The sequence below is a fragment of the Hermetia illucens genome, chromosome 4 (genome assembly GCF_905115235.1).
Source record: "Hermetia illucens chromosome 4, iHerIll2.2.curated.20191125, whole genome shotgun sequence".
Lineage (NCBI taxonomy): Eukaryota > Metazoa > Arthropoda > Insecta > Diptera > Stratiomyidae > Hermetia > Hermetia illucens.
In genome coordinates this window covers 85,016,533-85,043,828 of record NC_051852.1, presented here as the reverse complement: position 1 = coordinate 85,043,828, position 27,296 = coordinate 85,016,533, and the positions used below count along the sequence as shown (strand labels likewise).

The 27,296-nt window shown below is 41.0% G+C and overlaps 1 protein-coding gene across 1 annotated transcript; it reads right to left on the bottom strand.

Annotated features, from left to right (window-relative positions):
* Nucleotides 1–10,287: 10,287 nt before the first annotated feature.
* Nucleotides 10,288–25,781, bottom strand: LOC119654486 (39S ribosomal protein L13, mitochondrial). The gene is made up of 3 exons (XM_038059908.1): nt 25,652–25,781; nt 25,469–25,592; nt 10,288–10,756 (listed from the first exon to the last, which is right to left on the bottom strand). The coding sequence occupies exons 1-3, from the start codon at nt 25,751–25,753 to the stop codon at nt 10,368–10,370; spliced, it is 615 nt and encodes a 204-aa protein (XP_037915836.1). The 5' UTR covers nt 25,754–25,781; the 3' UTR covers nt 10,288–10,367.
* Between the last annotated feature and the right edge of the window lie 1,515 nt (nt 25,782–27,296).

Here is a 27,296-nt window from a genome sequence, read left to right as displayed (position 1 = left end):
AGTCATGTCCCCAGCATGCTGCTATATGAAGTAGTATTTATTTATGGTATTATTGTTCACCAACCCGACAGTTGGGTGAATTGTTTCTTGCTAATTTGTTTACAAGGTGGGAATTGGGTCGCAATTATTGCTCATTTGCAACTGTTCACTTCATGGTAATTTTTTGCCGTAATTGTATGGAAATGGGTTCTGCGTAGAATTTGGTATGTTAAGGCCGAGGTTTTTATGCTGTCAGACACGTTTGCTCGAAGATTTTATGTTCTCGCTGCGAATTCTTGCAAAACGTTTGGGAAGTTTGGATGAAATCGAAAACATATTTGGTCTTGGTGAACTCGAGTTTATTTCTAAATTCTCACCATTTAAAAAAAGTAACGGAGCCAATTGCAATCCTTACTTTAAAACTAAAAATGTATAAGTTTCGCGTTTCTGCCGGAAACCTATGTGAAGCATAATGTCCAGTAGTAGTTACAAAAAGCATGTTCCATTAGATGAATATATGATAAATCTTTATTATCGTCACTATAATTCTCGCTTCTTAACAAAGCTCATCAGTATCCTAAAGTTTTCCTTGGCAATGAACGCATCAAATAATGGCTTGTATGTTATTAATTGTAAACACCTTCATTAAATAAATAAATTATGGTGTTTACACCTGATTTCAGTTACTAGATAAAAGCACTGAATGCGAAACACGATGTTTCTGTTGCCGCGATTAATATGCAATTGCTTTGATCAAAGAGTTTCAAAGTCGTTTTCAATCAGAACTCAAATCATTTTACCAACTTCAAATACACAGCATCAAGTCCACCCAAGGGATTTCAGTTTCGACTGCCAAAGAGAATACGTGAAGCTTTTGTAGTCCAAGTGTCCGAAAAACGATAAACACTGAGTTAATTTCAATTCATCCTCTTTGAAAAAAGGACTCAAAATATATTGCCAGTGATCCCTTATCATGAAAATTATTAAAAGGATACGTTTTTGAAAGTCAATAACTAAATTGAGGAATTTTATTGCTAAAAAACAGAATGAACTTGCCGATAACAACTCCGGGGTATAGTACAACTCAAGATTGGCTTTTAGAATATTTGTCCAGGGTTCATAAAATGGTTCGAGTTGAAACTGACCTCCGAGTCAGTTTCAAACATGATCCTCAACTCGAGATTTTTATTCACACTGACCTTTACTACATTAGGGCACTGTGATGTGGCAACAATTTCCAATGCAGTATCTGTCCATTGAGTTCTGAACGCTAAGAAAATATACAATAATTCAAAAAAACATGACTTTATTATTCGAATGACATATGTGTGTAATATTGTTGAAGCCCAAAGTCTCCTTACGTTTAATACTTTGTAACCCCGACCCAATTTTTGATTGTATCTTTTAAGCGATCAGGTATGCTGCGAGTACAAATTACATTGCATTTAAATCATCATCATTACACCATATATCCTTAATATTTTCTTTGAAATTTGTAAGTGAAGTCTTTTTGTTTGGGTTTCAGATAGGTCCAACAAGCCTTTATCAGATTTAAGTCTGCATAATTGCCGAGACAAGGTAGTATATCCAGATCCAGTGAGTTTAGATAATTCATGCTAGCTATATATGCATGACAGGTGCGACATTCTGCATGAAGGCATATTCTGTACGCAGAAGCTGCAGATTGTTGATATATGACACAAATATCCTTCGTATTACGTAAGCTATTAGCCCAGATAGCGATGTATCTTCAATAAATTTCATTGAATCAGGTCCTTCTTCAGGAATGCAGTTACAAATCATTACTGCTAGTGGATACTTAATCTTTTTGACCAAACGGCACCAGACAGCTCTCACCCTTTTTCTCCAAACATAATTCACCACCTCGGTCACCGCCTCTAGGCGACATTCGCCACTAAGAATGATCTACAAAAAAATAACAAGTCGGAAAATCGGAAGCTGGGCGCTTCAGGTATGAAAGGTTTTATTTGCTTCTTCTGTATATTTGAGTGTAGAACTACCCCTTTTGTAAGTAGCCCGTTATGTATATGCATTTAGCATGTCTGACTATCCACTTTAGTGTGATATTGATATTTAGTTTTCAGCTTACAAAAACTGCTCCGCTCGAAACGTCTCACCATAGGGGTAAAGTTCTTACTGTACAAGACAAAGATCTTGCCAGTTCTCATGTATTCCTCGGACACTAGAGAAGAATTGCCAACCCTTGGCCGCGTTCGAGAGAAGAATACTCCGAAGAATTTTTGGCTCCCTACATGAGGATGGACGATTCCGTAGCCTACATAATGACGAAATCTATGAGCGATACCATGACCGTCAGGTTGTGGATAAAATCCGGCTCGATAGGTTACGGTGGGCGGGTCACTTAATCCGTATGGATGAGGATGATCCAGCCCGGAAAGTCTATAGGGGCAATATCTATGATAGAAAAAGAAGACAAGGCAGACTCTGCCTAAGATGGAGCCATGGGGTAGGTCAGGACGCCAGCCAGTTTTTTGGGGAATCGAATTGGTGGACCTCGGCGAAAAACCGGGATGTCTGGAGTTCGTTATTAAGGCAGGCCTAGACTGGATGCCGGTTGTTGCGCCGTTGATGATGATTGATATTTAGCTAGAATAAATTTACACGGTAAAGTCAACTTTGACCTACTGTAACTTTGTCACTAACAGCGTGATTTTGATTAAACTTGGGAATAATATGCTTCATATAATATTTTATACTACTTCCAACTTGTATAACTCTGGGATAAACTTAAGGGGGGTTTTACTCAATTTCCCCAAAAATATGGTGATATACTATTATTAACTTAATTTGAACAGATATCGATATGGAGAGTTTTTTAGGCCTAGGCACTATATAGAGGCAGCTTCATGATTTTTTTCAGATTTTTCGGTTGGGTAGTTTCTGAGAATGGGTCCGTTAAAGAAATCATCACTTTCCACCCATCACACTCTCCGCTTTTCTAACAAACCTCAAAACTAAGACCGGCTTCAAAGAGTACTAATCGATACCTTTCATTTGAGACCCCAAATGATTACATTCGGTGAAAAAAATTTTACACCCCTCTTTTACATGTATGGGAACCTCCCCCTAAATTCAACCTAGAAGGATATCACTCACTTCATGTCTGGGGGTCCACAGTTCCCACCTTCTCACCAAATTTCGTGCTAATTGGTATAGCCGTTTCCGAGAAAAGGGCTTGTGACGGACTGACAGATAGACGGGCAGACAGGCAGGGAGACAGACAGACATTGAACCGATTTTAGGGAAAAATTTACTCCAAAAATTTGCCATTTTCCAATAGTTTGAATTGCAATCCTCGTGTAAGCGAATCAATAAAATTCGCCTTTGCCGCATCGCTTCTGTTAACTTCGGCTTTTTAACTCGTTTCCTGTATTTTAACTCGTTTTCATACAAACGTCAACGTAGTGTATCATGGATTACCTCAACGCCAGCGCCTCTCACGCCATCCGAAATACTCTGAGAAATTGCGGTTTGAGCCGCTTGGGATTTTCGCATAATTAGTCGGCCTTTCCTTTGACTAGTCTCCCGTTTTCCCTTGCAGTTTTTTCGACTACTCTGAAAAACATCCGGTTTATCACGAACAATACTGAATCTTCTCGCTTTTTCAGGCCCCGATGACTTATAAAACGCCGACATTAAAAGCAATTACTACATACCTTGACCTCCCCTCTTTCAAAAGGGATACAACTTGCATCTTCTATTTTACTTTAATATCTTCTTTTTAACCAATTTCCTATTAATTTGTCATTATTAAAAAACTGAATTTTATAGGCAGAACAAAATCAATGCTTTTGCGCACGTGTACCGCAAACCTCGCAAATACCTATTCTAAGCTTAACTGCCGGATTTTCACGAGAAAAGCCACAAAAAGAACAATATTGAAAAAATTTAAAATAGAGCTTTCGACAGAATGAAGCCACTGACAATCAACCACCCGGTTCTAATTATATTTTAAGATCTGTAACATTCTGTGGACATCATAATGTAATCCCTCAACTTAAAATTATAAAAATAACAAAGTCCTTTCTATTATAGATATGTAATTAGGAACCGTAATGTGCATCAGAATTCCAGGATCGTAATAAATGTTGAGAATTGCAATGTATTTGACCTGTGCGCAAAAGAGGCTTTGACATGGTGTTCGTCGGTAAAGCACACATTGCTTTTTTAAGGTTTTGCGTGAAATAAAACCTTATTAGAATCGAGTCGATGTCTGTCCGTCTGTCTGTCACACGTGATTTTTTCGAAAATGGCTGGACCGATTGTCACGAAAATTGTTGCGAGCGTGTCATCTGTTGTTTCCTTTACATACATGAAGTGGCACCATTTTGTGTTAAGTTTAAGGAGAGCTCCCCATACATGTGAGTGGAGGGTGCACGATTTTTTTTCACAGAATGCGGCCATGCGGATATCAAATGAAAAAGCTCAATTAGCAATTTTCGAAACTGGTCCCATATTTTATACCGGGTGAAACATAGGGGAGTGAGGGCTCACAATATGACCCTCAAAAAGGGTAACAGGTCTCGTTCTCAGAACCTATCCAACCGAAAAATCTGAAAAAAATCACAGTGTATCTGAACGAAATTTAGGCCTCAAAATCCGATCCGATATCGGCACAAATAAAAGGTTATAATAGTATATTAGAATATTTTAGAAATTTAGCCGGAAACTCCCCTTAAGTTCATGGCAGAACTACACTGGCACTTGCAGGGATAATATAAGGCATAACTTTTGGAAGTTTGAAGGAAGTCCAACTATTATTAAGGAAGTTATAGAAGGTGAAACTTTTACATTTTGTGTAAATTTCATGCATTCTAAAATGTGTATGCCGTCATCATAACATATCAATTCGTCAATACCAGAACAAAGTGAGCTCACGTGAATGGGAGGTCGGAGCGAAACATTTCGTTTTAGTTTTTTAATCATTTATATATCAATATCAATTACTTCAGACAGACATATATACGTATTTATATGTGCATGTAAATGAAACTTTGGGGTAGTGCATAGTTCAGATAAATATATTTGTACATTGAGCAAGCGTTATTCAATATACGTACTTTATATGTACATATGTATAATTTTATGCAGGAAGTAAATCGAAAATAGGTGTACGATCAATTTATATACATGCATATAGAATACGGTATTCGATGACAGACAATGTTTGTTTGTTTAGGGTGGGCATAATATCTACTTCTGTAATATGTACGTATTTCTTGTGGTTTGAAAAAAAATATGAAGGAATGTTTGGGGTTTTTAGCCATATACGAATGGAAAAATGTGCGTAGAAAGTTTCTCACTTCAGATGAGCACAAAGCCTTTATACCCGAAGCGCTTGCTTCCGGTATTCCGACTTGCTTAAGAGGTAGAAATCTTCAATCTTTTTACCGACTACAACCGCCTCTTACTAAACTTCCTTTTCATACTCCAGCTTCGCATTTGTAGGTAATTAATCCTTACATCTGTTCGCAGGTGAACAGAGTGTCGGTCGGCAAATTCAATATGGGTGTCTCCGCGATCCGATTGTCATCAAGAAGTAGGAAAAGGACTATGGGTCTAGATTTGAAAAAGAAGGCAAGCAGAGTTAAATCGAATAAAATCAAGATTCTCAGCCTAACTATCATCGTACTCTTCCTACTTACAATAATGAAAAGAACATCAAAGGCATTGACAGACAGTTGGTCTGTCTCGGGTAAATGTTTGTTCCAGACAAACTACTGTATCAGACAAAAATCCGTGCTTATGTTAAACAAGTGTGTTCCCAGCAAGCCGATGTGGAAAATTGAGATACATACAAATATGCTATGTACATATGTTATGTGTATTGTGAACTGGAACTCGCAATTCCGAAACATACATGCCATATATACCTATATGTGCGCACTTCGTAAGTGGCAATAATGGTGTGGCGCAGCGGGGTTAACAACATTCGAAATTTATTTCGAATATTGTTAATTCGATTGACAGTGGCCGCCACCGGTGTTCTCCATGGCGGAGCAGTCCGTGATTTAGAGAAAATAATTGAATTTGAAAAATGAATTGAGTGACAATTGATTTGTGAATTAAGTAAGAAAAGGATTAAAAGTTGTGAAGTTTTTGTTAGCATTATATTTTAAATTATAAAATTAAATAAAGTTTTTATGATTGATTTCCTTCTGTGGTTTTAACCCATAAACAACAAGTTTGTAGAATTTATATAAGGGCTTTGCGAAATCTAAAAGCGTGGTCCGATCGAAGGCATATTTATCGCTACTAAGCTGTACTCCTGAGGAAACGATTTGACGAATCGAGTTGCATTAAAGAATTGCGGAAAGCTCAAGATTTCCTCGAAAATTGTTTATATGTACGTGCTGTGGGAGTGGCGGAGTACAATCCAGATGTAAACATTTATCTGACTTAGGCACGCATATCTGTCTGTCTGATGTCTGAGACAGACACAAGCGTTTATCTAGTATAACTACAGATATGTGCCTGATATCTGACACAGGTACTGACTTTTGTCCCCTTGAAATTCACTCAAAATTAGCGACTGCATTTGGTATAATTACTTGCATCCACGTTGTGAATAAAGTTGCAAACACAGTTTTACGATAAGTTGAAAGAATTTCGCACAACGCAGCTCCAATACCAAAACTTAATCAGTACTCCTGGAATTAATAAATCGTACTTATTTGATTAGATATTCTAGTTCTTCCGAATGATGGGAAATATCGTTTGCTTCACACTTTTTATTTTATTATTATTCTTGTAAACACATCTGAGAATAAAGTCTTAAAAAAGTACATGAATTAAACAGCAAGAACGCTCATTTTTGAAGACTATCTAACCGAAGAATCTAAAAAATCCTGTTGCGCCTCTATGAAATTTAGGCGTCATAATACTTTTTATACCAATCTCTATTCGAATTAAGTTAATAATTATGTATTCCTATAATTTTTTATTCATTAACTTAATCATAGGGTTACAAAATTTTGCGGAAAGTTAAAACTTAATATAGAGCATAAGTTTGAAGGGAACTGCATTATTATTAACAAGGGCATAGTAAGATAAAGTTATCTATACCGTGTGAATTTGCTGAACCCTGTAGAATAGTGTTAGTACCACCTTAAAGTAAGTAGTCTGGTCTATTGAAATCATGTACACTTTGACCTACTAGCAACATACAAATGGAATCGTCGTGCAACGAAATATTCTCACATATGAAATACACAAAAACCCTGAAATACTTGAAACCACTTTTTTCTGGTTTCCAACTTATCTCTACTACATATATTTTGAATCAGATTTGTGATTCTGTGCATCTGTTCGATTGTGAAATGACTTTCACGGAAATCAATTCGGTGAGCTAGTATGAGATTTCGATTTACAATGATTTGTTTAAGCCTGTTAAGGAGTATAGCTTGGTTGCTGTCCTTGCTTACGGATGTTAATTGACATCTCACGTCATTTGCAATTAGGCGACGCTTTTCGTTTTCGGCCGTTAGTTATTTATTTTAGTTTAGTGGGGGGAGCCGCAGCTCCAAACAATCAGCCCTTTGCTCGGCCCAATGTACTATCTCCGGAGATCGCCTAGTCATATCGGCCTCTCACTGACGGCATTCGCAGGCCTTCGCGAATCTGAGAACATTCTCCAAACACAGAGAATGCACAGACTCTTCGTTAAAGAAAACTTTACCAACGTACCTTACTCTGAGGTCTGAGGAAGCCGAACAGCTGCGTACGAAGTGCAGAACCGTCTCTCCTTCCTCTTTGCATTGGCTGCATATGGCCGAGACCACAGATTTTTTCTCCAACAAAAACGCCGCTCTCTTTCTCGGGTTCCTTCACAAAGAATTTCGCCTACCGGCAGAAGTTGAAATTTCTCCATTCTGTTGCGTGCATCCTTGCCATTTCCCCCTTCAGAGTAGACTTGACAGTAAATGGCCTTATGCCAAAAACTGGTTCTGGCCCCACCATTGTGGATTCAGAACCTTGGCTAGCCAGTCTGTCAGCTTCCTCATTACCTGCGATGTTTGATTGCACTGGCACCCACATCAGGAATGTTTCGTTCATTCGGCAAAGTTTCAGCAGCATCTGATGACAATTAACTGACTTGATATGTCGTTACTGTTTAATGCTGATAATGCTGCCTCGGAACAGATTCGAATGATGCGACCCCTCCATTTTCGCCGCAAACATTCTTCTGCTGTTGATAAAATGGCATAATCTCCGCCTGGAATATGGTCGTCATTTTTCAGCTATTGCAACGTAAATAGTGCCTTCTGCAGTTCTCAAAACGAATTCATTCAAATTAATTACATTCAAACGTAATTGCGAAAACGAAAAGCACCGCCAAATTGCAAATGACTGCCAATCTGTCATCAGAACGGGCCTTGACGTGGGGCGAACTTTGCCCACCTGAAATCTTTATTGTACATTGAAGCTACGTGAGGATCAACGATTGTCTTGTGCGCACTCCATATGCACCTTAATTGTATTTCTTGCATTAGTTTGAACGATAGGTTAATTATTTATGGCAACTTGTTATTCTTTCAATATTTTCCTTGAAATAAATTCTTAGCTACGAGCTTTATTAAGAAGTACATTTGCTTTAAGGTGTGCTTTTTGAACTAACGTATTCGTTTTTTACGCTCCAAATTGGGTTCTCTAAAAACAGGTAGGTTGCTGTTGGAAAACACCTCAATTTGTAGTGGTCTGGATCCAAATCAATTGAAATATTTTCTTATTCTGTATACTTGCCTCTATTGTCCGAACCACAATTATATTTTTTTCTTACTAAATATCGAAATGGCAGAGCTGTAAAGCTAAATCTTCAAAAATCAGAAGAGATTAACCTTATTCTTTGCAGCACAAACCCAAGTTTCGTTCTCCTGTGGGATTTGTTGAATACATCTTTTTAGATCTTTCGCAGCGTGTGCCTTTTTGTTCTGACAGATTTGAAACATACATATTTGCTGAAAGGTTTGCTCTTATATTTGTTATTTAGGGCTTTTAGCTTGTTCGACAGAAAGTTTAAGGTTTTTTTTCTTCCCATTGTGCTGGTGCTCAATTTCAAAACTACAGTTTCAAATGGCTATCAGAAAAATTATTAACGCCATTTTCAACTTGATGTGAGGCATTACCAAATTCTTTGAAACTAGGTTTAAGTCAATTATGAGATTTTATTCTTTTTGCTCCCACGAAGTGAAGCAGTTATCATACACATATAGATTATCCCCAACTGCAGTCAGCAGCGTGGCGATAACGGACGAAACATGGCTCCATTATTTCACGCCACAATAAAAATGATCGTCATCCGAATGGACTGCACGTGGTGAACCGACTCCAAAGCGCGCAAAGACGCAACATTCGACTGGCTAGGCTATGACATCAATATTTTAGGCTGCACATGGTATAATATTCATCGACTACCTTAAGAAGGGAAAAACCATCAACAGTGACTACACAGCGAAATCGCGGAAAAACGATCCCATTTAAATAAGTAATTAAAATGATGGCAAAATTACATGAATTGCGACTTGTTCCTGTTCTCAAACCTCAAAAGAATGCTAGCTGGAAAGAAATTTAGCAGCGATGAAGAGGTAATTCCCGAAACTGAGTCCTATTTCAAGGCTAAAGGCAAATCGTCTTATAAAAAAGGTATCGGAAAATTGAATAACCGCTATAATCGTTGTATCGCCCTTGAAGGTACCTATATTCAATAATCAAATCAAATTTTACTAAAAAAAATTGTTTTTCTATATTAACCCTTTTCAGCCCAATTGTTAGTTGCATACGATGTGTAAATGTGTCACTTTATATGGCGGAAGAAACACAAAAACGGATGCTTATGTGTCTTCTAAAAAACGGGCTTCAGGCTTCTTGTATTATAATCATCTCGTCCAAGCACGGACTATGCGCGTCTCTCTCTTTTATGTGCAATTTTTTTCTTACCACATTTTTAAAGATACCTAGATGATCCAGTTCTAGGGGTAAAGCCCATCTTTGGCAGACTGCGAATTTAAACGAGTGTTGTATGTGATGGTCAAGTCATGAAAAACAGTAACTCATTTGCGACGATGTAAATATTTCGCTATACTTGCAGATACAAGACATCCAAAGTAACAATAACAACTAAAAAGGGAAGGATCACAAACACGTGGAATCAAAGTTACGAGTAAGGTGATATTTCTAAATCTCTGGTAGTGCAGCAACTAATTTCAACTCGTTGGAAAATCATTTGCCTGGCTAATGTAGCAGAATTCAATACGGAAATGAAAAAAGTAGGTTTAGTTGATTTTATTGAGTAGAACTACTCTCGAAATGTTAACAAACTACTAAAAATTGCTAAATTTGTCTAATAACTATCGCAATACATAATCCTTTGGATAATCCATAACTGCTGGGAAATTCTCTAAGGTTTCTTTATCAATATGATCCAATCTTGTAGGTACTACGCGAATTTGGCGGATCTGGTTTGTAACGTTTTCCATAATTTCTGGCGGAACGTTATTATCTTTGAATAAATGTAATCGTTGCATTGTGTAACGTCTTTGTAGGTTACCACGCATGGCATTGTAGACAGCCTTCCACATTATCATCGTTGGGTCCTTTTCGTGGAGTTGCCATGCTAAAGTCCAACTTGCTCCACCTGGATAGCCTGTGTGATGGAAATAAACACGTTTCACCCATTCGTCCCCGGGAAGAGCAATTTCGCTGGTATTTATAACAACTACATGATCGCCACAATCATCTGGAAGACAAAATAAGAAAAAATTTCATGTATAGATATACATTAAAATACTCTCCTAATGCTGAGTCAAACTAAAACTGAGGCAAGAATTTTCTAAATTGCAAACCCTATGGGCTAGATAGAGACATCTAACAGTCCCGAAACAGGACCATTTAATGCAGAAGAATAATTATTTTGAAAGGCGCATATTATATTGAAGAAAATATTCAATTCACTGAGAACACCGTTTATTTTTCCCTTAAATTAGTAGATTTTGGCAAAAATACACCCAATATTGAAGAGCACTATACTGGAAAGTTAGGTGGGAATCCTAATATTATCAACAAACTTATGTTTCTTTACGTAGGAGACAAGAAGACTATGCGAAGAGGGTGGGGGTGCATTTCCATTTCGCCGGCGCCGAAACTATCTTATCTTTAGTTAAAGTCTTTCTCATAGGATCATATTTCCTCATCTTAATCAACCCCATAATAACTGCACAGCAATTACCCAATGTCAACTGGCTTAGGATATTAACCTTTTAGCCACTCTAGAAAGGTCACCCAACGCGCATCAGCTGCAACCTGGAACTAGTGAGCCGAGTAATTATCCCGAGAGTTCTACTAGACACCCAACCGATTTAGTGCATCTTACAAACAGCAAGTACAATTTGTGCAAAACTAACCATTTTCCCATGCTCATGAAATCTTCCCCGGAAGACTCCATTTAGTTGAATAAGTTTAGGGGGGAGGTTACCATGACCTCGACAGTTGAATGACCACCAACTTAAACGGAGCTGTTTCATTGTAACAGGGAACATCCTCATCTCTACCAACGCGATATCTCCATCTGAAGCAAGGTCTGCCACGTCTTCTTCTCCTACCATAGATATTGCTCTTTGTAGTGCGCGGCTTTGCGATATTTCATTCGAAGGTCAATCTGACAAGAGAGTGCATTCAATAATTTGCAATATTCTTTTTTTTTTCATTTTAACACCGCTTAGCTTCGCCAATTACCCTTCTCAATTTCATAATTCCTATACCGACATAGATTTATATCCAACATCTAATATTCAAAATAATTAATTTTACTTATTATTAAAAAACCTAACAATTGGTCGCTTTCCCCTAAACCCAAGAATTCCTTTTCAGTTGAGCAATTCCAATTTGTATTTATTAATAATTTCCTACTAGCGCAAGCGAGAATTGACAGGGCAAAATGTTCATCCACCCTCAGCTTGTGCATAAATTTGCTCACATTACATATTATTGGATGCAGATAAATCGATTGATTTCCGCTGAGACGAACATGCGTGCTGTTAGAAATTTGATGTATTTGTTGCTTTTACTGCACCGATTTTGAATTTTGAAGTTGAGGGTCGGGGTCAGCAAGAGGGGAATCTAGCGGAACTTAGACCGGCTAATGAGGTTGGAGTTTGGATCAGCTGGGTTCGAGGGGAGATCGCTTTTGTCTTCCGGGGAAAGGAGAATACGGTCTGGGTTTTGAAGGAACCGAGCTAAAACAAAAGTGAAAAGAACAAGGAAATTGAATTTGGGATGGCAGTAATGAGTAGATTATTTTTCTGTGATCAAGAAAAGACGAAGCTTTAAAAAGTAAAAATTTTTCAAAACACGGGTGCCTAACATTGTATTTTTTTTTTCTTACCAATTGGTGACATTCAGTGGACAAGAATTGCGTTATATATATGCAACATCCATCTTTTCTCACTTTTCTTGTATACCGAACTTGAACAGAATCTTCAGTTTCTCTGGAGCAAGCGAAGTTTTGATTTGATTTCTTTCTTGTTATTGATTCATTGAACTCCTTTCAATGGTATGTTTTAGTACCCCATGTAAAAAGGAAACTATTTAGAAAATGTGCATCATACACAGCTCTGATGAGAGTATTAAAATGTTTTTTTTTCTTCTTCGGTTTTGTTTGTCTTACACTGATATTAAATTGATTTTACTTTTCTACATTATTTTTATATTTCTTTATATTTTTTTTATTTTCATAATTATTTTATTATTTTCTTTTTCATTATTTGTCCTCGTAACACTTTCACATGAATTATTGTCTCTTTCACTTTGATTTTAATTTAGTATTCTGCTATTTCTGATTTCAGGAAAATTTCTTTTGATTTGAGGACTCTATTTTTCCCCCTCCTTTTTGACCCCGCTAAGCTCTCATTATAAGGGGTGTGATGTTGCCAGTCCACTGATAGTTCCTCTGATCCCAGCCTCTTTACCTTACCTTCTCTCTATTAGAGTTTATGGAAAGTCGGAGAAGCAAAAGTGCCAAACTCCAGGCTAACCGACTTTGGGAGCAGCAATTGCTTAAACTCCTCAAGAATTAAACTCGTCGTGTTTACCTTTGATAGTTCTGACGAACTATGTATTTCTCAATTCATGTTTCCTAATTTATACAAAATTTGCATATACTTAGTAGGCCTGTACTTTTAGATAAATATGAATGTACAGTATATGGGAGAAAATATTACGTAGTAAGCAATGATAATGTGGATAAGTTTTATAGTATTTTACAGGTGTATCCTCCAATAAAGGGCTGAGGATGCCAAAGCAAGAAGCGAAACTCGCTTTGTCTGATTTAAAGATGAGTGATTTATGGTCCGTGAATAATGTGAACGGCATGTGTCCAATATCGGAAGTATTTAATTGCAAGATACACGACTAATAACTCACAATCGTATGTCCCTGCAGTACCATTGTGCGGGGTTCAGCTGATTGGAAACAAAGCCCAACAACTGCCAGATTTGGCTGGCCTTTTGATGAAGGACAATTGCTTCATTTCGCATAGCAGTTGACTTGGGGCATCGTCACCAAATGTAAGCCCCCCCCCCTCTTTTCAGAAAAATAAAGGCTCCAAAAATTACCACCTAAGGTGGCGTGGATTGGTACCTACGATGGAGCATAAAACCTGGAAAACGCCTGCTGAACCAACACCAACAGCTCTACTACCAAACCCTATCTCCACCTCCACGTGGTGACCGCTGAGAGCTCTTTCTTAACGAAAAGCTGCAGATGGAGAAGGACAAAGGCAAGTCTCCCGCGCCTAAAAACGGGACAAATTGTACAACTGGTCCTCCAGGCTGGAAGTTGTGTAGGGATGACAACCCTACACGGAAAACAACTTGTTACGAAACCATAACAGGAGCCTCAGACTGGACTGATACCACAACGACGAACCCAGCAACGATATCGAGATAACGATTTGCGAGATGGAGCTGCCAGGCAGCTAGCCGATACCCCGTCCCAATATAAGGCTGATGTAACACCCTTGCAGGAGATGCGTTGGACAGGAACCGGTTTCCTGGAGAAAAGTCGCTACACCATATATTATAGCGGTCATCCAGTAAACCATGTTATCGGCTTTGAAAACATAAGCGAAAGGCTATGCACTTTGCGTTTGCGTTACCTTCTACGAGGCAGTAGAACGAACCCTCGAAGCCTGCCCCAGATATGATATCAAAATCATACTTGAGGATTTTAACAGCCAAGTACAAAGTACAAATGATAACGGACTGCGGATTATTCAATTAGCAGTGTCACACGCAATGGTTATTGGAAGTACCTGATTTGCGCGGAAAGCGGTCCACAAACGTGGGCCTCTCCAGAGGGGACCACTTTCAACCAAATTGACCACGTATTGATCGAACGCCGCCACCTCTCAGCGTTAATGAATGTCAGAACATATAGGGGGCCAATATAGAGTCGGATTACTATCTAGTTGGCATGGTACTCCGAGTTCGAATAACAAAATCACCCAAAATCCCCTCTGACAATCAGGTTAGAGTTAACACTAAAGCCACCCACAACAAAGCCTTCCTCGACACCTGTAAGAGAGAAATGGATGCCGCAATAATCGCAGACAACAGAGATGCTGTAAATGAAGCATCAACAAATGATCTTCGCAATCACCTGAAGAACGTTATCATAAATACCACAAATATACTTGGCCGCAGCCGCAAAAAGAGTCGGAACGGTTGGTTTGACGATGAATGTAAGCTAGCAACGGAACGAAAGAATGCTGCATACCGAGTGATGTTGCATTCTCAAAGGAGGCGGGCACGCACGAAGACTTATCACGAACTCATTCGAGCGGAGAAGCGACTTCACAGCCAAAAAAACGAAGCCTGGGAGAACCATCCGGTCTGTGAACTCGAAAAGTACAGGGAGCAACCGCACCAGGCTCGGAAGTTTTACCACAAGTCAGCAGGATGAGTCCTTACACACCTCGATACTCATCCTGCCGAGACAAAGAGGGAAATCTGATTTCCGACAGAATGGGCATATTGGAGCGATGGGTGAGTACTTTGATAAACCACTGAACAACCAGAACTTCGGCGAGTTGGAAGTCCCGCCAACTGAAGACGACGGGCAAATACTGCCACCACCAAGTGTAGAAGAAACAATCCGTGCAATTCATCGGCTTAAAAATTATAAGTCCCCAGGACCCAATGGAATTACAGCCGAATTGGTTACATATGGAGGCGACCAATTACACCAAGTGGTCCATCAACTTGTGTTCAAGGTGCGGAACAGCGAATGCCTGACGATTGACAACGAGGCATTATCTGTCCCATACATTGCTGAGTACTATCTATAAGATATTCTTCGCTATCTTGCTAGGTCGGATAGTCCCATACGCCCAGAACATCATTGGCCCATACCAAAGGTGCTTCACTCCAGGCAAATCAGCAACAGATTAGATTTCCTCTCTGCGACAAGCGATGGAAAAACTGTTGGAATATGGACATCAGTTGCATCATCTTTTCATCGACTTTAAAGCCGCCTATGGTAGCACAGCCAGGGTGAAATTGTACACGGTCATGAGAGAATTCAGTATCCCGATGAAATTGATTAGACTGACTAGGTTGACCCTGATCAATGTGCGAGCCCAAATAAAAGCAGCAAGATCACTCTCAAGACCATTTGACATCAACACAACGGTCTACGCCCTATCATGCGTCCTCTTTAGAATGGCCCTCGAGAAAGTGATCCGTGACGCTGAGGTAAATGCGAGGGGTACAATCCTCTTTAAGTCCACCCAACTAGTGCGCTATGCTGACGATATCGACAGCATGGGAAGAACGACCCGAGACGTACAAACTGCCTTCATCCAGATCGAGGAGGCGGCGCGAGATCTTGCGCTGCATATAAATGAAGACAAGACAAAGTGGCAACGTCTGCACCAAAAATAACATCAAACCGCACTGTTTAAACGGGAAGAATAAAGATAGGAGACTACAACTTTAAGACCGTTGATAATTTCTCTCATCTAGGGTCGAAAATCACAACCGATAACAGCTACGACGATGAAATCCGAGCACGGTTGTTGGCAGCCTATTTCAGCTTACAAAAACTGTTCCGCTCGAAACGTCTCACCATAGGGTCAAAGCTCTTACTCTACAAGACAATGATCTTCCCAGGCTTCATGTATTCCTCGGAGACTTGGGTTCTTATCAAGAAGAATTGCGAACTCTTGGCCGCGTTCGAGAGAAGAATCCTTCGAAGAATTTTTGACCCCCTACATGAGGATGGACGATTCCGTAGCCTACATAACGGCGAAATCTATGAGCGATACCATGACCGTCAGAATGTGGATAAAATCCGGCTCAATAGGTTACGGCGGGCGGGTCACTTAATCCGTATGGATGAGGAAGATCCCACCCGAAAATTCTATAAGAGTAATATCTATAGTAGAAAAAGAAGACGAGGCAGACCCTGCCTGAGATGGAGCGATGGCGTAGGCCAGGCCGCCAAGCTGCTTTTAGGGATACCAGTTGTTGCGCCGTTGCTGATGATGACGGGTTCGTTTTGTAGTTGAGAAACCATTCGCCAAATACTCCGGAGACATAACTTTAATGGTAGAGTAGCAATGAAAAGACCCTTTATAATGATGCATTATTAGGGACACTGGCTTTTGCGTCCAAGTTACGAGTTCAAATTTAACGTTTTCAGTTTCGAAGGTCAGTTTTATGTATGACGCAAGCCAAATACTGACCTGTAAAATAAAACTCTAAGCATAGGGATTGTAGCGCTATGATTTGAGTCCGCACGTCAGGATTTGGAAATTTGGAGTTTATAGAAAGTGCTGTGGACAAAACTTCGTAGGTTAATAATTGAAAAGAAATTTCTGGCCGAGTGCTGAAAAACTGGGAATAGGGGTGGTTTTTGATTTTATCATGATAACGACCGAAACCGTGAATCGAGCTTTCTTTAACCTTGGCTCATATGGAATCGCCCTCACTTGGTAACACCACTAGTTCAGTTACCTGATCTCAATGTTTAGTTTAAGTCGAAATTCCTCTAAGCTGAATTAAATAATAAAATATATAAAAATTCAACCCACAAATCGAATTCCTCCAAGTCGAAAATCCCTCTTATTCGAAGCATAGTTTGTAACTTTGGGGAAATATTTCATACATTATAATTCCTTTAAATTAAAATCGAAGGATCGATTCCACACAAATCTTTCTATATTCATGTATGTGGGTATATATTCACAAACTAACATGGGACAATTTGAATGAAAAAGGGACAATGGCAGGACCCGCACAAATTTCACCCCAGACCCAGGTTCTGTGTATGACTTTCAGCCCGGGTCCGGCTCTGACCTCTTAGCGTACGAAATTTTCACATAAAGTCTCTATTTTGAGTGGTTTTATCTAGAATACATCCATTCAAAATCTCAATTTTATCTTTTCAAGATTTGAAACCTTTGTCTGTTTCTACAAAAGTACCTCCCATTTGGACAGATAAAGACAGAAGATTTGGGAATGCTAGTTTTAGCGTAAGTGTTAAAAGGAAGAGAGCATACAAATACCAAAAAGTTGATGAACCTGTTTCTGAATAGTTTAGTATATTGGGCAGAAGCAATCTCCCCATAGGCCTGCCGAATTTCGAAGAAAAAGTCCTACAATTCGTAAAAAGCTTGGATCGTCTGGCTTCGAAAGCTGGAGGCATTTAGTTATAACGATTTAAAAATAGAAATGGAATCTATGAAAAAATTATATCTGAAGAAAGTGTAGCAATCAAGAACCGGGTTAAAGAACTTCTTTCAATTTTTTCCTATGAGCCCACTGCTAAAAATATAAATGGAAACAATCTGTTTTGGAAGTGTTTACCAAACGGAACTTTAGTGCAAAAAGGAGATAGATGTTTTGAAGGCAAGCGTAGCAAATTGGATGATTGGAGCCAACTTGGCTGGCTCAGCAAATTGAAGTTTCAATAATATAAAGAAATAACAGATCTTATGGTTTTCGACGAAATAAAATACCTAATCGTCAATTATATGGGAAACAGGTGGTCATGAATGACAGGTGATATTTTCACTCAAGCTAGAAGTATAAAAAAAATTCACCAAATATATCCAATGAAAGGCCTGGATCAGTACTTTCCGAATCTAATTTTAGTTTTGGCATTTGTTCGGAAGGCGGGGAGTGCGGCACGGACCCATTCTCAACTACTCAACCCAAAAATCTGGAAAAAAATCAAGGAGCTGCTTCTATACGGTGCTCAGGCCTCAAAATGCCCTCCATGTCGATATCTATTCAAATTAGGTTAATATAATTCTCGGTTTTTAGGAAATTGACTGGCTAAATTTATCCTAGAGATCCCCACTGCCACTTCCGCCTTCCGATCACAGCTCATACGAGCGCCAGTTAGTCGTTTACGATAGTATCTGGCCAGCGTTCTCCGATGATACGACGCTGGCAGTTGTTAACGAAGCCTTGGAGAATTTGAGTAACAGTGGAATTTCTACTCCTGCATAACACAGCTTCATCTTGGTGTTGAGATAAAATTTCCAGATTTTAGACAAGGCAGCGAAAGCAGATCTAACGCTGTTAATGCGTCGGGCAACATCCAATTCGGTGCCGAAAGTCAGCAAAAACCGAGCTTCCGAGTTTGAGGAAAGATGTAATCGTGCATTGAATTTCTCCACGTCCCCCAGACAAAGTAGCATGAAAAACGTACCGATAACAAAAAGAAATAATATCAGTGACAAGATGCAACCCTTGCGAACTCCGCTTTGGACCTTATAATACTCAGAAATTTTGCTACACACTATCGCAAGCTTTCTTGAAATTGATGAAGAGCAGGGGAACCGCAAATTTAAACTCCGCCCACTGTTCTAAAATGATCCGTAGGGTGTTGATGTAGTCAATACTGGAGGATTTGGAACAGAAACCAGCCTGCCCTCAGTCGATCAAGCTTTCAAGATGTTCTTTAATGCATCCTAGGATTACCAGATACGCCTCTAATTGTCACACTTAAAAACGGATGCCCTTGTCTAGAATCTTAACGATCATCCCCCTCTTCCCCTCTATGGGAAAGGTCTCGGATTCCCAAGATTTCCGTCCAGATGGAAGAAGCAGATCTGTAATACTGGAGGTGCAGCGATAAATAACAATGCAGGGAGACCGTCAAGGCCTGGGGCTTTAACTCCGTTTGAGTGCACTGATGGCCGAAATGATTTCTCTTCTGCTTGGAGGAACACTACGTATTCGTATATTACGGTAGCCATTTCATGTGAAGTGTTCATTTCACCTCTTCAGCTGCTCTTCTTCTTCTTCTTCTTTTTCTTCAGCCTTTGTCCCGTTCACAAACGGGGTCGGCTCGTCGTGATCGGCTTCGCCATTTGGTTCTATCGAATGCCTGATCTGGGTGCAATCTCGAGGCTTTCAAATCCCCATCCAACGTATCAAGCCACCGTTGCTTAGGTCTGCCTTTTGGTCGTTTACCATCGACTTCGATGTTCAGACCAATCTTTGCAAGTGAATTCTCGTTTGCACGAATTGCGTGACCATACCATCGAAGACGCCTCTCTCGCAACTTTTCCACGATCGGTGCAATCCCATAACGATCGCGGATATCCTCATTTCGGATGTGATCTAAACGTGTGACGTTACATCTTCGTCTCCATTACCGCGAGACGCCGTTCATTGTCTTTTATGGTCGGCCAACACTCAGAACCATAGAGAGCGACTGGACGGACGACATTGCGGTAAATTTTAGATTTGAGACGTTCGTTGATACGTCGATCACAAAGGACACCAGTTGTGGAACGCCACTTCATCCAGGTTGCGTTAATGCGTGAAGCAATTTCATAACGCAGCTCTCCATTGGCTGATAGCGTTGACCCGAGGTATTTAAATCGCTCAGTTCTGGGCAAATCACTGTCGCTGACAGTGATTGTGCCTGTTTCATGGGGATCGGTCGTCAAAAATTCAGTTTTGTTTAAATTCAATCTGAGATCGTGTTGCATGAGGCGATCATTCCATTTTTGAACAAGTTGCTCGAGATCATTTTTGCTATCAGATGCTAGGAAAACATCATCTGCATAAAGCAGTGTGTAGGGCGCTGGACGTTGGATATCCCGTGTGACGGTGTCCATAACAAGGACAAAGAGGAGTGGTGAGAGGGCACTTCCTTGATGAACTCCAACAGAGACACGAAGCGGTTTTGATACACCCGCCATACTTCGAACTTTACTTTTCGGATCGTGATAGAGCAATTGAATCCAGCGCACGAGTTCTTCTGGCACGAAGTGTTGTCGTAAAGCATACCAGATGAGTTCGTGTGGTACACGGTCAAACGCTTTCTCTAGATCCAGAAAGGCAATGTAAAGAGGGCGATGCTTCTCACGGTGTTTCTCCATGAGTAACCGCGCAGCGTGTATTGCGTCAGTAGTGCCGCAGTTCTTGACAAATCCGGCTTGATTCACGGTTATTTCAACGATTTCGCGAATACGGTTGTCAAGAATGCGTTCAAAAATCTTCATGGTATGGGAAAGTAACCGGATCGGACGGTAATTTGAACATTCTGCTGGGCTACCTTTCTTTTTCCATATTAGAACAGTGGTACTTTCTTGCCAGTCAGATGGTGTTCTTCCTTCCTGAATAACCCGATTAAAGAATTCACTGAGCCACAGTGTTGGGTCCCAGCTCTTCGCTTTCCAGAGCTCAGATGCGATGTCGTCAGGTCCTGTTGCTTTCCCCGATTTCATTTGTTTTATTGCCTCCTCGACTTCAGTTGCGCTGACTGGTGGAACTGCTCCAAATGTCGGCAATGATTGTGGAAGTGGAGGATGAGCAAATTCTTCAGTTGAAATCTGCTCGAAGTATTCTCGCCATCTATCCGTTGCGGCTCGACGGTTGGTAAGCAAAGTACCGTTCTTGTCATTAACACAACAGAAGTGTTCGATATCCTGTGTGCGTTCATCACGGCTTTTAGCAAGTCGATGCAGATCTCTCTCGTCATGCCGAGTGTCCAGTTTATCGTAAAGATCTTTGAAATGGTTCGCTCGGGTGACAGCGACCGCTTTCTTTGCTTCCCGGTTGGCATTCTTATAAATTTGCCAATTAGCAGGCGTTTTATCGTCGAGAAATTTGTGGTAGAGGCGTTTCTTTTCACGGACCTTCATTTCAACATCATCATTCCAAAGTATCTCGGTTGATGTACCGCTTACCCGGCCTGATGACCCCGAGGGTTGCAGAGGCCGCTTTGTGGATCGTGTCTTTCATTTGGTTCCATGATTCTTCCACATTCGTAATGGTTGGCAATCGTATGAGTGAGACCGTTTCTTCATTGCGTTCCTCACGCCGTTTTATCGGTGCCTTAATTCGCAGGACAGCAATCAACGGCCGATGCTGAGGTGCGATGGTCTCATAGGGAACGACTTTGCAATCAGTGACAGTGGTAAAATGTTGACGTCTTATGAGAATATAGTCGATTTGCGTTTTATTGTTCCCACTATAAAATGTGGGAAGATGAGACAATCGTTTGATAAACCATGTATTCATAAGTACAAGGTCATGGGTGTCCGCAAAATCGATTATACGCCCGCCACCTTCATTGCGCGCTCCGAACCCCTTTCCCCCATGGCACCTATTACCGTCTGCCTTTTCACAAGACCATCGAAAGATCTTTTGTGATGTGGTATACACCTCTGAAATCATTGCTTTTTGCGGCATCTTCCGCTCCCTCCCCTGACCAGCGCAATAGCGAAGTCCCTTTTCTCACGGCACGGCTATATGCTGAACTTCTCGGGATTTCGCTCGGTATCGTGGTTCAGACGCATCACATCCGCCATCGCCCGCAGCAGTCAATACAGCTTTCCATTTATCATTCCCCTTCCACGATTCCGGATAGCTGAGTGGTTAGAGCACAAGGCTGTCGTACGGAAGGTCGCGGTTCAAATCTCGCTGGCGACAGTGGGCTTTGTAACGTGATTTGACGTCGGATACCAGTCGACTCAGCTGTGAATGAGTACCTGAGTCAAATCAGGGTAATAATCTCGGGCGAGCGTAATGCTGACCACATTGCCTCCTACAGTGTTCTGTAGTGTACCGTTACGGTCTTGAATGAAGTGCTCTAACACACTTCAATGCCCTGATCCAATATGGATTGTTGTGCCAACGATTATTATTATTTCACAATTCCGCAGCATCCGAAAAAGAACATTTCTGATGGCAACCCAATGCTCACCGATATTTCCAAGTGGGTTACTCAGTGTATCTGCCACCCGATCAACAAGAAAGCTTTCTCACTGTCGAGCGACAGCTGGATTATACAAGCGGTCGATGTTGAGCTTGGGGGATAAGTGGCGGACGCAACACGGAAACGGAATTAAAAGACTATCAGATGGTCACCCCTTCGAGGCTGATGACAACGCCTCTTTTGTTGCACACATCCTGGAGACAACTCCTAAATCGACCGCTGATCACAAAGTGGTCGATCTGTTTGCTTGTGCGGTGTCGATCAGTTGAAACGAGACTGACCTTATGGCATGCCCTGGGCTCAAATAATGTGCCACCAATGACGAGGCGATGGAAGATGCGGAAATCCACGAAGCTTCCACCATTATGATTACGGTCGTCAAAACAATGTTTCCCCAACACATGACCGAGGAAGGTGTTGTCAGCGCACACCTTTACGTTCAAATCACCTATCACGGCCACAATGTCACCTTTAGGAAGTCTCCTCTGAACTACGGGTAATTGCTCGTAGAAAACATCCTTCTCCACAGTATTGGATGCCTCTGTTGATGCATAGTACAATTATGATCCTCCTTGACCTGGACCGGAATCTTCCAGTTAGAAGTCTGTCAGAAACAGGCTCCCAGATCAAGAGGGTGTGCCTTGCAATAGCCGTCAGAAACAGCTCGACACTGGATTCGCATCTGCTCCTATTTGGACGGAGCATCTAACTTCGCTTAGACAGTCTAGACAAGTCGCCTAGACAAGTATTCTGAGGACCTTCGATACCATTCCACTTTTGGAACGTGGAACTTTTGGAATGTGGAATGGTATCGAAAGTCCAATCGTAGTCCGTTTTCGATAGATAAAGGTCGTCGCCATAAGGTCCGCCCCTATCCGTTAACGTTTCGGTAGCAATAACGTTTCAAAATTGCAGGTTGCTAGCCCACGAATTACTATCCTTTTAGTCGTCACAAGCAGGGAAGACTTTGTTGAACTATGTTGGACTTAAAGGGTCTTAGAGTTTATCCCATTGTACCGAGTGAACTATGTTGAACTTGCCCAGAAAACAATTTAAATATCTTGGGGGTTAATGCTATCAGTCAATGGAGAACTGCATTGTGAAATTGCTTCATACATTAGCGCAACCTGGATGAAGTGGCGTTTCACAACTGGTGTTGTTTGTGATCGACGTATCACCGAACGTCTCAAATCTAAAATTTAACGCAGTGTCAACCGCCTTGTCACCCTCTATAATTCTGAAGGTTGGCCAACTATAAAAGACAATGAACGGTGTGTTGCGGTAATGGAGACACCAACATGGGTTGGACTAGTTGCGTAACATGCTTTGATTACATCCGAAATGAGAATATCTGCAATCGATATGGAATTGCACTGATCATGGAAAAATTGGAGGGGCTCCTGCGATGGTATGATCACGTAATTAGCGCTAACGAAAAGAAAACTCACTCGCCAAGATCAGTCTGAACGTCGAACTCGATGGTAAGCGACCAAAAAGGTCGGCCGAAACAACGGTGGCTTGATACGCTTTTGATAGAACAAAATGGCGCAATCGATCAGGACCAGCCGACCCCGCTTGTGAACGGGACAAAGGCTCAAGAAAAAAAAAGAGCAAAAGATTTATTCCATGCGATACGTGAAATGCTTGGCGAGGGAAGTGCTATGATAGAGTGGTTGCTACCATGCCACTGACCAGTGACAGATTTAGAGTGGAGGCAAGAAAATAGCAGTGACATCATACATTAATTCCCCTCAATACAATCTTATATTCAATTTTTTATATTTTTTTCTGTTTTTAAATGTTACTGTCAGCGAAGTGTCAAAGTGGTTATATTTACAGCAGCACACTATAACAGAATTTTTGTAAAAAATTAATTTCTGTCAAAAAGCTGTCATTCAGCGCAGTAAAAATTTATTCTAAAGTAATTGAAGATTATAAAATTCATTATGAATAATTGAGTTGATTTTGCTCTAACCTTCCAGGAAAGCGTCAACCCTCCCATGTACATAGCCCCCCTGCGCATTATTTTGGAAGCCGCAGAGTAGTTTAGGGTAGACCGCCGCAGGGCCACCATATCATCTGACCTCCATGAGGAGGAAAGGAAATAGGGGGGCACTCGTCGCGTAGATGTCGGAGTTCGCTCAGAGCTGATCCTCCCCCGTCCATCCCGCGCGCGTTAAGTTTTTGTGATTTAGTCCCTCTCTTATTAGGCCGTTTGGCAGTCTTCCTTTAGAATTGAATGAAATCTTCGATGGTATTAATCCGCCTCGAGACTTCCCGTCCCCTACCCTGGGTAGGTTTAGTTTTGTTGGCTCCTGAGTCAAGCCACGTTGTAAAATCTCTGTCTTGACAGGGAGGTAATATTTGGATACCAAGAACCTCGGCACTCATCTCGCCGGACTGCTAGCATTCGGATTAGCTCCAGCACATGCCGTCCGGCTCCTCATATTATCTCACGACTTGCAAACTTGTTAGGGGACTTTGGTTGGTTGACAGCCTTGGTGACCATGTTGGTACCAAGGTGATGCAACGCCGGACTCCCATCATAACAGAGGTGGTGCCCAACATGGGGGTCCGGTTACTACACAACTATTTACTACGCTTATTGTGTTATCACTATATTCTAATTTTAATTAAACTTTGATGTTCATCTTTGGCCTTTCACAGTTCATGAAGTCGGCGTTGCTATTTTTTTTACCGCCACTGTATATGATACTAAAAATCGCCATACGCAGTATTAACTAGTCTTTTTTTAGTTTGCTTAATTTTTTCAGTCCGGAAATCAATTTTGTCTACGGCAATACTTTCTTTTGTAATTCGCCCCCAGCAAGAGCTTTATTTGACCCTTTCTCGTTAATTTTCTTTGCACTATATCTGACTGTACGTTAGGTTCTTATAAAAAAAACAAAACATATACAACCCCCTTTACCCCCTTTCTGAGCACTTATAGTTTCGTACGACGGTGCTCAATTTTGCTCACTGCGCGTTTATATCTCCTAACTTGGTTCCCGCAACCATTACGTAAAATCATAACAAAAAACTTGTAGTGAAAATGTTCGCGCGCCGCAGTTTCCAGTTGGGAAATCAACAATCTAGCATTCAATTGCGTTGAATAGGATTTCAAAAAGTTGAAGCAGAACTGGCACCAAGGTGGAAAGGCACATCTCAGAACTGAATGGAGCATTTAAATAGTACTTATTAGAAAATTTACTTGTTGGGTGGTAAATCGGCTTATGGAGTCCCATCAAATGTTTCTTGATAACCTGTGCAGATTGGAATGGATTCTGCCAGGTACAGTCGTAAACGTGCCACGTCCGAGCAAACGTCGCCCATTGCTGAAACACCAAGCACTCATTAAATTGAAAAGTCACCACAAGGAAAATATCTAATTCACCTGAACTCGCTTTAAGGCAGACATTCCGGTAGAAATCGAAACCCGTGCCCCAACCAAAACAACTAAATTGAGGTTATCCGCAACTGTCACAACCTCACTCATCCACTGCACCAAAAATGGGTTGCCACTCTCCTCGACGGCAATGCAGTTTCCTCAGTGAAGATTTACACCGCTTTCCTGAGAACCCAATCAATTAGGTACGAAGGAACAACCTCAGACCTGCGAACAAGCCGGAAGGATGTCGTTGTGTAACCGAAGAAGTCCGGTAACTAAAATTGTAAGTAAAGTGTTTGGTAGTTAATTTTTGGTAACTAAAATAAAATAGTGGATGTTAATCTTATTACAATTAAAACCGCTTAAAAGAGTAAAGTAATAGTAATAAGTCGCAGGAAAAATTCGGCGACGAAGGAACGTGCAATTCGGAAACGGAAATGCAGAAAATGGCCGCCAAGAAATTTCCTCGGGTGAAAACTTTTCCGTTTGTGCGGGAAAAATTAGCATTGTCGCTACCCTGCTTAAGTCAACATAGACTAAACACAAGATCGGCATGTTTTTTTAGCGCTTCCCGGCCTAGTTGATCAGTAAATTCATTGTGTGTACTCTGTTAATAATGTGTCGGTTTCAATCCCATGTTTCGGTCATTTGAATGATTTTTCAACTTCCGCCCAGAGACTGCAAGAATCCGCCAATAGAAGGTAAGAAATTAGTGTTTAAGTTTCTGATTAGGGGAAATTTCATCGTGGACAATTGAGGAGTCCACAATTTTTTCGCGGATTCTAAGCATACAACTTTCCAATTCGTACAGTTACCTACGAAATTAACGGCTAACTTCTGGGATTCGAATGTATTTTAATGCTTTACCGAGAATACCCAAAGTATCCAAGTTCAGCAGAATATCGTAGGAAACGTTCCAGAGGTCCGGCCCTAGGATGGATCCCTGTGCTACTCCCGACGTGGTTTCCATCCTCCTCTGGCCCTCTAGCGTCTCATAGAGCAGGGAGCGGTCTTGCAGATAATCCCTCAATATCCGCAAGAGATAGCTTGGCACATGAAAGGCGTTCGCTGGTGTGCCTCGCATATCTGTCCATCTTACGGAATTGGAGGCATTTCTGACATCAAGCGTTATGAGGAGCACTATCCGTCGAAATTGGCGGCTGTGTGCATCGTCCCGATTAACCGCATCTACGACCTCCATAACAGCATCCACTGTAGATTTCCCTGTTCTGAACCCGAACTGCTTTGCGGATAAGTTCCCGGCAGCACGGATCGCTTCAGCGAGTCTACCCCTCATGAGCGTCTCGAGCACTTTTCCGGCCGTGCCAAGCATACACAGCGGTCGGTATGCAGACGAAAGCTGCGGATCCCCTTTACCCTTATTGATCAACGCGAGTCTGGCCACTTTCCTGCGACAAGGAAAAATGCCTTCCATCAAGCAGGTGTTGACCACTTCAAGCAGCAATTCTGACCGTTGGTGGAACACCAGTTTATAAACTTCCGCCGGGATGTCATGAGGACCTGGCGCCTTCCGATTTTTCATAGTGAGAACCGCTTCTTCGAGCTCTCTCATTGTGAAAAGGGGGCAATCCATGACGCTTTCCGCGCTATTTATATCAACCCATACAGGATGTCTGGGGAACAATGGCCG

Coding starts and splice junctions, on each gene's coding strand:
- LOC119654486 (XM_038059908.1), bottom strand. CDS start 25,753: ATGAGTGAGGTTGTGACAGTTGCGGATAACCTCAATTTAGTTGTTTTG. Junction 25,593..25,651: donor CTGCCTTAAAGCGAGTTCAG/GTGAATTAGATA, acceptor TTGGTGTTTCAG/CAATGGGCGACGTTTGCTCG. Junction 10,757..25,468: donor GCCGATTTACCACCCAACAA/GTAAATTTTCTA, acceptor TTTGTCTTCCAG/ATGATTGTGGCGATCATGTA.